General features: G+C 41.5%; 1 protein-coding gene across 1 annotated transcript; it reads left to right on the top strand.

The window, feature by feature from the left end:
- The first annotated feature begins 1,423 nt into the window (after positions 1 to 1,423).
- Positions 1,424 to 12,495, top strand: LOC128689040 (oxytocin-neurophysin 1-like). Its single transcript, XM_053777102.2, has 4 exons — positions 1,424 to 1,468; positions 8,723 to 8,853; positions 10,152 to 10,362; positions 11,354 to 12,495. Exons 2-4 carry the CDS (start codon positions 8,725 to 8,727, stop codon positions 11,473 to 11,475), a joined length of 462 nt encoding a protein of 153 aa, XP_053633077.2. The 5' UTR covers positions 1,424 to 1,468; positions 8,723 to 8,724; the 3' UTR covers positions 11,476 to 12,495.
- The last annotated feature ends 955 nt before the right edge of the window (positions 12,496 to 13,450 follow it).

Genomic DNA, 13,450 nt, shown 5'->3' with positions numbered 1-13,450 from the left:
GTCTGTTTGTCTGTCTGTCTGTCTGTCTGTCTGTCTGTCTGTCTGTCTGTCTGTCGTGCCTAATAGGTAAAACTGGTCAATTAGCAAGAGCTCATTTAAAATTAAATCCTTTCTAAAATTTTCTCTTATACGTTTAAAGATACATTTTTTCATTTATGTTAAAGTAAAAATTAATAATTTGGTACCAAAAGAACGTTTGCAATAACTTAATATAAAAAGTGAACATTCAGGGATTTTGCAATCTTTAGAAATCTATGCCTTTGAAAATCTGTGAACTGGAAGCTTTTCCACATAACATAGTCACTAGCAAGTGTTCCACATAATGTAGTCACGAGCAAGTGTTCCATATAACGTAGTCACGAGCAAGTGTTCCACATAATGTAGTCACGAGCAAGTGTTCCACATAATGTAGTCACGAGCAAGTGTTCCACATAATGTAGTCACGAGCAAGTGTTCCATATAACGTAGTCACGAGCAAGTGTTCCACATAATGTAGTCACGAGCAAGTGTTCCACATAACGTAGTCACGAGCAAGTGTTCCACATAACGTAGTCACGAGCAAGTGTTCCACATAATGTAGTCACGAGCAAGTGTTCCATATAACGTAGTCACGAGCAAGTGTTCCACATAACGTAGTCACGAGCAAGTGTTCCACATAACGTAGTCACGAGCAAGTGTTCCACATAATGTAGTCACGAGCAAGTGTTCCATATAACGTAGTCACGAGCAAGTGTTCCATATAACGTAGTCACGAGCAAGTGTTCCACATAATGTAGTCACGAGCAAGTGTTCCACATAATGTAGTCACGAGCAAGTGTTCCACATAATGTAGTCACGAGCAAGTGTTCCACATAATGTAGTCACGAGCAAGTGTTCCACATAATGTAGTCACGAGCAAGTGTTCCATATAACGTAGTCACGAGCAAGTGTTCCATATAACGTAGTCACGAGCAAGTGTTCCATATAACATAGTCACGAGCAAGTGTTCCATATAACGTAGTCACGAGCAAGTGTTCCATATAAAGTAGTCACAAGCAAGTGTTCCATATAACGTAGTCACGAGCAAGTGTTCCATATAACGTAGTCACGAGCAAGTGTTCCATATAAAGTAGTCACAAGCAAGTGTTCCATATAACATAGTCACAAGCAAGTGTTCCATATAACGTAGTCACGAGCAAGTGTTCCATATAACGTAGTCACGAGCAAGTGTTCCATATAACGTAGTCACGAGCAAGTGTTCCCTATAATGTAGTCACAAGCAAGTGTTCACTTATGATAACTGTCTCGTGAGAGACATGATGGTTGTCAGTCATTCAGTCATCATACTGATGCTTGTCTCTAGAGGGACGTCTCCCACGCACGGGTTCCTCTCTTTCAGTATATAAGAGAGCGTGAGAAGATGATCTGCCATTTAGCTCTCCCATCCCCGGGCAAGCACACTCACCTGCCTCTCACCCTCAACACACAGGTAAGATCTGTCTCACGCTCACGGTGTCACCCCGACATGATGCAACCAGCTTCCACGCCGGCCAAGATTAAATAACTGAAATTTGAGCTATTGTACTCACCTAATTGTGGTTGCAGGGGTCAAGACTCAGCTCCTGGCCCCGCCTCTTCACTGAACGCTAATAGGTCCTCTCTCTCCCTGCTCCCTAAGCTTCATCATACCTCGTCTTAAAGCTATGTATGGTTCCTGCCTCCACTACATCATTCGCCAGACTATTCCACTTCCTGACAACTCTATGACTGAAGAAATACTTCCTAACATCCCTGTGACTCATCAGAGTCTTCAACTTCCAAGAATGACCCCTCATTTCTGTGGCCCCTCTCTGGAACATCTTGTCTGTGTTGTGTGTGTGTGTGTGTGTGTGTGTGTGTGTGTGTGTGTGTGTGTGTGTGTGAGACAGATTTACAATGGTTTAAAATTTAATAGCTTAAATTTACAATAGTCAATATACCAGTATTTATTTACAACCATAAATTTTTTAATAAACAAATTTAGTCTGGCAGCTTGTGGTATTATCGTGATATTTTGAACAATATTTCACGAGACTTAAAAAATAAATTATTTATATATATATATATATATATATATATATATATATATATATATATATATATATATATATATATATATATATATATATATATATATATATATATATATATATATATATATATATATATATATATATATATATATATATATATATATATATATATATATATATATATATATATATATATATATATATATATATATATATAATCATAAATCATGTTTTATATTACGGACTTATAGTACACATAAACCAACCTTCATAAAGTTTTGTAAAATATTTAAATATTTTTTGCTAGAATTTAGGCAATTTTTTTTTATCTGTTGATAAGTAGCTAAAATATACACTGTAGCAAATATACACTGAAACATGCACCTGTAGGTGTATGTCTCAGTGTATAAATTCGCTCAGTGTATGTCTCAGTGTTTGTTGATAGTTTTGTTTTAATTCTAATTTTAGGTAGTTCAGTATTCTTGACTGGTGGTGGACACTTTACAAGTAGGTTTAGTGACCCTCGTGTACTAGATGGACTCAAACTCAATTAATCTAACGAATGTGGATTTACGGACAAAAAATGCATCTCTGCTTTTGAGATGAAGGTGTTCCGCATGTTAACATGTTAAATGCGTTCTTAATGACCTACGTGCACTGACTGACAGCCTCTGCACTGACAGCCTCTGCACTGACAGCCTCTGCACTGACAGCCCCTGCACTGACAGCCTCTGCACTGACAACCTCTGCACTGATAGCCTCTGCACTGACAGCCTCTACACTGACAGCCTCTGCACTGACAGCCTCTACACTGACAGCCTCTACACTGACAGCCTCTGCACTGACAGCCTCTGCACTGACAGCCTCTGCACTGACAACCTCTGCACTGATAGCCTCTGCACTGACAGCCTCTACACTGACAGCCTCTACACTGACAGCCTCTACACTGACAGCCTCTGCACTGACAGCCTCTGCACTGACAGCCTCTGCACTGACAACCTCTGCACTGATAGCCTCTGCACTGACAGCCTCTACACTGATAGCCTCTACACTGACAGCCTCTGCACTGACAGCCTCTGCACTGACAGCCTCTGCACTGACAGCCTCTGCACTGACAGCCTCTGCACTGACAACCTCTGCACTGATAGCCTCTGCACTGACAGCCTCTACACTGACAGCCTCTACACTGACAGCCTCTACACTGACAGCCTCTGCACTGACAGCCTCTGCACTGATAGCCTCTGCACTGACAACCTCTGCACTGATAGCCTCTGCACTGACAGCCTCTACACTGACAGCCTCTACACTGACAGCCTCTGCACTGACAGCCTCTGCACTGACAACCTCTGCACTGACAGCCTCTGCACTGACAGCCTCTGCACTGACAGTCTCTGCACTGACAGCCTCTGCACTGACAGCCTCTGCACTGACAGCCTCTGCACTGACAGCCTCTGCACTGACAGCCTCTGCACTGACAACCTCTGCACTGACAGCCTCTGCACTGACAGCCTCTGCACTGACAGCCTCTGCACTGACAGCCTCTGCACTGACAGCCTCTGCACTGACAGTCTCTGCACTGACAGCCTCTGCACTGACAGCCTCTGCACTGACAGCCTCTGCACTGACAACCTCTGCACTGATAGCCTCTGCACTGACAGCCTCTACACTGATAGCCTCTACACTGACAGCCTCTGCACTGACAGCCTCTGCACTGACAGCCTCTGCACTGACAGCCTCTGCACTGACAGCCTCTGCACTGACAACCTCTGCACTGATAGCCTCTGCACTGACAGCCTCTACACTGACAGCCTCTACACTGACAGCCTCTACACTGACAGCCTCTGCACTGACAGCCTCTGCACTGATAGCCTCTGCACTGACAACCTCTGCACTGATAGCCTCTGCACTGACAGCCTCTACACTGACAGCCTCTACACTGACAGCCTCTGCACTGACAGCCTCTGCACTGACAACCTCTGCACTGACAGCCTCTGCACTGACAGCCTCTGCACTGACAGTCTCTGCACTGACAGCCTCTGCACTGACAGCCTCTGCACTGACAGCCTCTGCACTGACAGCCTCTGCACTGACAGCCTCTGCACTGACAACCTCTGCACTGACAGCCTCTGCACTGACAGCCTCTGCACTGACAGCCTCTGCACTGACAGCCTCTGCACTGACAGCCTCTGCACTGACAGTCTCTGCACTGACAGCCTCTGCACTGACAGCCTCTGCACTGACAACCTCTGCACTGACAACCTCTGCACTGACAGCCTCTGCACTGACAGCCTCTGCACTGACAGCCTCTGCACTGACAGCCTCTGCACTGACAGCCTCTGCACTGACAGCCTCTGCACTGACAGCCTCTGCACTGACAGCCTCTGCACTGACAACCTCTGCACTGACAACCTCTGCACTGACAGCCTCTGCACTGACAGCCTCTGCACTGACAGCCTCTGCACTGGCAGCCTCTGCACTGACAGCCTCTGCACTGACAGCCTCTGCACTGACAGCCTCTGCACTGACAGCCTCTGCACTGACAACCTCTGCACTGACAACCTCTGCACTGACAGCCTCTGCACTGACAGCCTCTGCACTGACAGCCTCTGCACTGACAGCCTCTGCACTGACAGCCTCTGCACTGACAGCCTCTGCACTGACAGCCTCTGCACTGACAAACAATCTGGCCTCCTAAGAAAATCAAGTGTTAAGGAAATAATTAAAGAATATTGAGAAGAACATCGTCGCTACAGTGAGCACATTGTTAGTTTTCCCAGCAATTTTTGTCTCTTGTTTATTGACTCTCACATTCGCCAACTTTCTCACATTCGCCAACTCTCTCACATTCGCCAACTTTCTCACATTCGCCAACTTCGTGCACGTCAACTTTTGTTGCGTTTCCTTTTGTTAATTTTGCACAAATTTAGCAAACTAATAGAATATAATAAAAAAGAATATGCAAAGTGCCAGTTACTGGAGGACTGAAGATAATTATGGGAAAGCGCTAAACTCGTGTGGGTCACACAATGCCTGGGAAAGAGGTAGCTAAATCTGAGTGGAGGAAAAAGGGAGGTTAACTCCAGTTCCCCGGAACAAAAGCAATTCACCGGAAACGTACACTCCCTCCTCTCCCTCCTTCTCCCCTTCGTAAACACGGAATACATTTTGATGGACAAAACTTCAGGAATAAACTCTGTATTTATTGTCTTTGTCTACGGTTTTTAAACAGTTTAAGAACTCACTTTTTTATGAAGACCAGTTAGTCCTTATTACTAAGAAACGAACTTGGTAATTTCGTAGTTGAAAACCTGCTTGAGGACCCATGTATGTAAGGAAGACGTTGTGTACATGGGTGATAAGCAGTGGTTTTATCATTCCAATACAGAACAGATAGGTAGGAGTTGTGGAACAAGTATTTTCGGAATCATGGCACTGCTTGTGTTTTGAGCTGTGGTGTTGATATTAGCCATGAGAGCTGGTGTGACATAGGTCTGATTCCTGGAAGACAAGCCTGGCATTTTGGAAATTCTTGAGATTGTGAGTTTTCCAGAGTGTGGTGCAGAGCAGACATTGTTGAAATCGTCCCTCTGGAAAGCATATTTCTCTTTATTGATACGTTATTTGAGGCTGCTTGATATAACCTTCACGTATAGTCTGTCATATGTTCCATATGGGATGCTGTTAACTACAAGTGATGGATTCATTGTGTTGAATGTTCCTCTCTGGTGACAGGTTTATGATGGTGTGGAAAGTCATGCTGCTTGTATGGATCTTACTTTTAGCAACAAATTTTAGATGTTTTCAGAAAGCTGTCCAACTGAGAGAATAGTGTACCGGTGTAGAGTGATTATTGGTGTGGAAGATCTTTAGCAACTTTATTTCTATAATTGTTAATGAAATGTGTTAGACACTGTAGCTTAGAAAAGGTTCTACGTAAATAGTTGCATTCTTATCGTGAAAGACAAGGGGCGAGGTTCCTTGAGCTCTCGAAGAAGTCCTTGATGATGGCTCATTCCGTTAATTGGCATAAGCGTTTCGAAAATATTCCATTAACTCGTTAAGTGGACGGTGGCTTTACCTTGAAGCTTTAAATTAATATGTAATAATTCGCTTCGGACAGTAAGAACATCTAACCACGGCGATGGTAGGTTGACTCTGATCAGCCAGTAAGAAATGTTTATCGTGATATTCAGCGTGGAAGAAAATATCTAAGAAACCAGTGATACGGATTAATCCCTTTTCTCAGGACAGAGACTATGTAAATCTGAAGTCATTTCACTGCAGATGTACTTTGTGTTTATTCTATATATACAAATAATTACGTAGTAATGTGGAAGAAATGTAACGGCACGCGTAGTTTAATGCTGCCATTTTCCATATATTTTGAATATTAGACAACACTCGCTTCGCCTGAGTGATATTCGGAGCATTCTGCAGTTGCTATCACCTTGTATTAAGACGTATATTGAAGATCTTATCAGATCTTAAGCGTTTGATTGTGGGAAAAAATTATGGATGAAGCAGCAGCTGAAGTACCTCATTGTAACTATCCAATCCTGCTAAGCAAAGATCTGGTTTTTACTTCGGCTCAAGACTCATGATTAACCTTCTTAGGTAAGAGGACAAGCGTTCCCTGACGCTGATCTTAGTTGTATGATGACCCGCCGCTGGAGCTTTTGGTCCTCTGATCGAGGCCTTCCGTTAGCTTACGGGTCCACCCCTTTAAAAATTATAGTTATGATTATGACCATTTCATTATATATTTAACCTACTGTCACTAAATCATGCTTCCTGTTTTCTCGTTGTCTTCCTGTTTTCTGTTTTCGGATGCAAACGTAGACTTGCCTGTGTCTATCACTGCATTTATTAAAGCTAAAGGAAATAAATTGCAATTGGTAAAATTTGGTTGACGTTAATCTGACATAAATAGATTATGTAGAGAAACTAGTTTAAGCCTACAACGAAAAAAAAAAGTTTGTTGAAGGGCGATGAATGATAACAAGCCAACACTGCACTGCATGAATAACATTATGCATCAGTCTCTCTCAAGAGTACGAATGTTAGTGAGCGTAAATAACAAGACTTACGCAGAGAGAGGTGTATTTCTTTCAGCGTATATATGCTGAATTTACATTAATCCCTATTTTAGGAATTAAAGTATTCCTGTCTTGTGTAGCCTTAATGGGCCTTGAGCAGTCAGTAAGCTTGCAACTCCATTAACTAAGCAACTAACCATAAATATAAGTATGGTGATGAAGCTTAAGCTTGACCAGCCTCTGATATAATACTAAGCTCTACTTGTTCTTCAAGTTGTTATTAGCGCCAGTAGTGAAGCAATAACAACTAGAAGTGACGCCTTAAAATTTAAATGTATACATTATTATGAAGATCTCTTAAAGACGGCACTGAATACTGTATACATTAATGTATACAGTATTCAGTATGATCATACATGGATAAGTTTCTCAGTAGCTCAATAGAATGGTCACACTGCAGTCAAAATATTTTTGTATAGTAGAAATTATCTGTCGTTCTAAAAAATATTAGTAACTGAACATAAGTGATGTGTGTGTGGAAAATTACATTTATCTGAATGTATCATTATGTACATAACAGTAAATGAACAAAGATAATTATTATTTATCAGTTAGACAAGTAGGAATTTGGGACACCTAGGTCGCAAAAAATGTCCCCCTTCGATACCTACCACTGTCATATCCACAAGTTGCTCTAGACCTATTAATTACAAATGAAAAATACATCACCAGGAATGCTGGTAAATATATAAATTTGTGGACTGTATATTAAAAATAATAAATGATTATATATATATATATATATATATATATATATATATATATATCTATATATATATATATATATATATATATATATATATATATATATATATATATATATATACACATATACATAATAGAAAGAGAATATCTTAATATCACTCACCAATTTGACTGGAGATTAAGGTGTATCATACTCAGAAAACCTCACTCTAAATTTATGAAAATACTGGCCAGAATTAAACATAAACAGACTTATCCGAGGTTCCTGGAGCTGTCTTGTCCAGTCGCCTGATACTCAAATTATGCAGGAATGCACATCCAACAATTTCGCCTCCTATTTGAGAGGTGTCAGCCCAATTTTAACCTCTAGAGCACGAAAAAATCTTCCCATTACGCTAGCGTTTATTTAGCTCATTCAAAACCAAAATGGCGAGTGTCCTTCTGCGCAGGTGCAGCTTTCCATTTTCGATAACAATTTTTATTAAATACAATATAGGCCATCTATTTACCTATAAATTACCGTATTTCTGGAAAATATATACAGTATTTTCCACAGTGTGTTAATTCAGTAGTATTTAAATCGTTTCTGATTTTGAGCAATTAAATAAATTTATAATTTTAGCATGTGTTCAAAATTTGTCATTGTGTGCCCTATCCTTATTCAAATGTTTCTAATGTTTATTGTAGATTCGACGGGTATATACACAGATATATATTTCAGTGTATATACCTTCAAAAGTATATTGTAATCCCTATTACAGGAATTAATTTATATTTATTATTAGTGTAAGGGTTAACAGCGGCCTTAATGGCCCAAATGCAGGAGCTAGGACTTGCCTAGTAGACTAACTAGCGTAGTTGGTGTGGTAGATATGCAGATGGGTGTGGGCGTGGTGATGGTGGTGAGTGTTGTGGGCGCCGCTTCTGCCTGCTTCATCACCAACTGTCCTCCTGGAGGCAAGAGATCAGGACCTTCAGTACAGCTTAACAACTTACGAGCGGTGAGTACTCACTCCTCCACACTCAAGTTACAATACCATCACTTGTTTCAGAACCCACAAACCGACAATTAAAATTGGATGCCGCTTCGGTCGGTCCTGGACCATTAAACCACAGAACATGTGTTAGTCGACTGGTGTGGGTCGCATCCTGGGACAAAACTGACCTAATTTGCCCGAAATGCTCAGCATAAAAAGGGGCTTTCTATATTTTTTTTTATTCGCCGGTACTCTCCCGGCCCGGGTCTTTTCCAAGAGTGGTGACCCGGCCTTGGCTCCCTATCTGGGGAATGTCTCGAGACCTAAGTCTCCCATGGGAGGAGGTACAAGTACCCCCTCATCTTTGGGACCAAGAGTCCCCACGCCTAGCCACAGTCCCCGTCCTCACGGGGCTCGCAGGGAGAAGTTAGGCCTCTGGTCTGCCATCTGCCCCGCCCCAAAGGGGCTCGTGGGGATGGCAGTCTTGTGAGCTGCAGGTAGTAGCAAGCTCAGGCTTCTCTTTGGGCTTTCTGTGTAGTAGTATATCATTGATGTAAGCTAGGACTGTACACCTTGTACATGTACTTGTAGTAAATAAAGATATTATTATATTATTGTTATTATTATGTGGCTCGTTTCGTTCGCAAGTCTTGTCTTGTTTGTGTGGTACATAGTGTCAAGGTGTTAATGTTGCGGTCAGGCTGCTTGTAGTTTAACAGCTTATTTACAATATTAATTAGTCATATAAACTTCTGACTTAATTAGGAACATCAGTCGAACATGCATGTTTCTTCAGTTGTAAATATGAGACATGAATATTAATGTTAACCTTCGAATTCACAACTTTATTAACAAACTAGTTGCATGTTTCTTGCATTTCTTAACTAATGTTGAACTAGGTTCGTCTCTGTTAACGAGTCTCATTATATTACACATTTTCCATTAATTATTACATTTTTTTAATATTCGCCAGTGTATCTAAATCTTAGTTATAAAGTGTGTCTTGATTATATATAAAGATTAACAGCTGTATAATAAGATATCCTCGGCTAAGTGGGATGCTGATTCATAAATAAGCTTCATATTCTGTTTACGTCCACGTAGCCTAAGTACACTTTTAAATTTCTTTGCTTCATTATTATCATTTTTAGCTTAGTTCTGCACAATATACTGTGCGTGGGAGTATCTCAGACATTACTACCCTTTTAAATTACCTGTAATCATTGATAATTTATAAATTTGCCTCCTAGTTATTCTCTTCAAAATAACTCTGAAGTTGAAATCGTTGTGCAAATAATAGCGGAAGATTTTAACATCGGCAGTGTACGTCATGTGGTCCTGGTTTGAGAGGTCGCTGCCTGGGTCCAGAAATCTGCTGTGGGCCGGGTATTGGTTGTTTCCTGGGTACCCGGGAGGCCAGGCTGTGCCGAGCCGAGAACCTGGTGCCTCTCACCTGCACCAACACAGACCTCAAGATCTGTGGCAGGCTACGAGAGGGTCACTGTGCTGCCTCTGGTCTTTGCTGCACAGAGAGTAAGTTTTGTGTTCTACGACGATTCTGGTCGGATTTTTTTTTATTTACTTTAGCATTTAGTGTTATAATTTAGTTATGCAGCTTTACAAGAGTATAACTGCTCTGGTCACAGTAAGATAGCCTATAATTAAAACAGCATTGATCTTAAGAGTGTCACAAGATGTTAGTGGTTGTATATTTTTTTTACGATTTTTTTTTTTTGCAGCTTAACACACTCGAAGGTAACAGCATATATTTTTTGTCGTAACTTCTGGTCTATAAAGACATTAGTTTTTACTACTAACAGTCTGAGAAATAACTCTTAGCTTTAAAGCAATAGTTTCTGAGGCACGGTCTCTCTCTTTCTCTCTCTCTCTATCTATCTCTATCTCTCCCTTATATATATATATATATATATATATATATATATATATATATATATATATATATATATATATATATATATATATATATATAAAATAATAGAGTGCCAATTTGCTTTTAGTAATTCTTTCTGATTACTGTTATCTACCAGATGTTTGTAAGACACCACATACAGGTTTACGTGTATGATCAAGAACTTTCACCGGCATCAAAGCCCTATCTTGAAGGAATGTCTATACCATCGTGTTTTCTGGTAGTTACCACATTAAAACGTGAATGCTGTCTCATACTACCTTGTATAGGAGTAGTATGCGTGAATAATAGAGTAATCTCATATGTAACCAGTGTGTAAATACACGAGTTATCAAATGTGTAATTACATGTGTAATCGATGTTTAATCTCACCTGTAGTAAATGTTTAATTTTAAATTATCAGTATATTTAATCTTGTGTAATAATTTCATAGTAAGAGATTTGGATCAGAACGGCTCAAACTTAGTGTGAAAGTTCAGATATAAATGCTAAATTACTTGGGTTTGAGCCTTGAATAGCTCAAGAGTTACTTAACACTTAGTTTCAGTGTGCAGATATGGAACATGGCCTATATCCAGTGTATTTACTCCGCAGTGAAGTGCGAGTTCGACAACAGCTGCTTGGTGGAGGCCAGAGAGAGTGTAGATGTCCAGGAGGTAGAGAGACAACGTTTTGCTCTCTTTCCCAGTCTTCCCGACGACCAATGGAGCCTTTGATCATGCACACATCGACAACTGGAATCTTCTTTCCTCAGCACGCAACGTAGTCTTGCACACCGCCACATAGTGCCACAGTGTCAACACCCACATGCAGTGGTTGCCACACTATGGCATCCCTAGGCTTGAAGAGCTGAACTGCCAGACCTGTCACCACACTGTTCCTACGATGTTTCTGGTGCTTTTATTAAACATGTTGATTGCGTTTTGCCTCTTGTATCATATGATTAACATTGAAAATACAAGTCGAAGTGTAAACAGGTTCATCAATAAATATCTGCATGTACCAATAAACCAAAGTATTAATGTCAGGAAAGTGCAATCCATCTTCCACATGTGTTATCGTGCGGGTTAAAATGCGTGAACGAATTTTCGTTATGAACCTCTTGTTGCCGGAAGCCACTAGTTATTTATATCTTTATTGTCGGGTATTATACAGAATAAGATAATAAACGCCAATCTAAGTCTATCCTAATCTAAAAGGAAAGCGCCAAAACACTATGGCACCTCCATTCACGCTAAAAACTACGCACGGTGAAGTGAAGATGGCTGGAACACTGGCTGGAACACTGGCTGGAACACGATGGTTGGAACACTATGGCTGGAACACTATGGCTAGAACACTATGGCTGGAACACTATGGCTGGAACACTGGCTGGAACACTATGGCTGGAACACTATGGCTGGAACACTATGGCTGGAACACTGGCTGGAACACTATGGCTGGAACACTATGGCTGGAACACGATGACTGGAACACAATGGTTGAAACGACCAGATGAATCTTTCTGCTCATACGGAAAACCTTTAATCATCTCATTAGTTATTCCTTCTGACACACCTGGTGATGCCGTTGCCCAAATAAATTAATATGATCTATATATTTTCGTAGTTTTCTTATTCTTGGGATTGTGTGTACTCACCTAGTTGTGGTTTCAGGGGTCGAGTCACAGCTCTTGGCCCCCACCTCTTCACTGGTAGTTACTAAGTCTCTTTCTGCTCAATGAGATTTATCATACCTCTTCTTAAAGCTATGTATGGATCCTGCCTCCATTATATCACTTCCCAGACAATTCCACTTCCTGATAAATCTGTGACTGAAGAAATACTTCCTAACATCCCTGTGATTTATCTGAGACTTCATCTTCCAACTGTGACCTCTTGTTCCTGTGTAGCATCTCTAGAACTTCCTCTCTCTGTATACCTTGTGTGTGTGTGTGTGTGTGTGTGTGTGTGTGTGTGTGTGTGTGTGTGTGTGTGTGTGTGTGTGTGTGTGTGTGTGTGTGTGTGTGTCTGTGTGCGCGTGTGTCTGTGTGTGTGTTTGTGTGTACTTTGAAACTTAATTTGGGTGAAATGCGCAAACCTTAAGAAGTACTTGGCTTAATATATGGTGCATTTTACTTACAAGATTAATGTAAACACTTTAGAGAGCACTTCTCACTCCCACACCACACACTCACACCACACTCCAACACCACACACCCACACCACACACCCACACCACACACCCACACCACACACTCACACCACACTCCCACACCACACACTCACACCACACTCCAACACCACACACTCACACCACACTCCAACACCACACACTCACACCACACTCCAACACCACACACTCACACCACACTCCAACACCACACACTCACACCACACTCCCACACCACACACTCACACCACACTCCCACACCACACACTCACACCACACTCCAACACCACACACTCACACCACACTCCAACACCACACACTCACACCACACTCCAACACCACACACTCACACCACACTCCCACACCACATACTCACACCACACTCCAACACCACACATTCACACTACACTCCCACACCACACACTCACACCACACTCCCACACCACACACTCACACCACACTCCCACGCCACACACTCACACCACACTCCCACACCACACACTCACACCACACTCCCACACCACACACTCACACCACACT

Source organism: Cherax quadricarinatus, chromosome 21, assembly GCF_038502225.1.
Source record: "Cherax quadricarinatus isolate ZL_2023a chromosome 21, ASM3850222v1, whole genome shotgun sequence".
Classification (NCBI taxonomy): domain Eukaryota; kingdom Metazoa; phylum Arthropoda; class Malacostraca; order Decapoda; family Parastacidae; genus Cherax; species Cherax quadricarinatus.
Note: the sequence above shows the minus strand (reverse complement) of the source record. Positions and strands in the feature narration are given on the sequence as shown.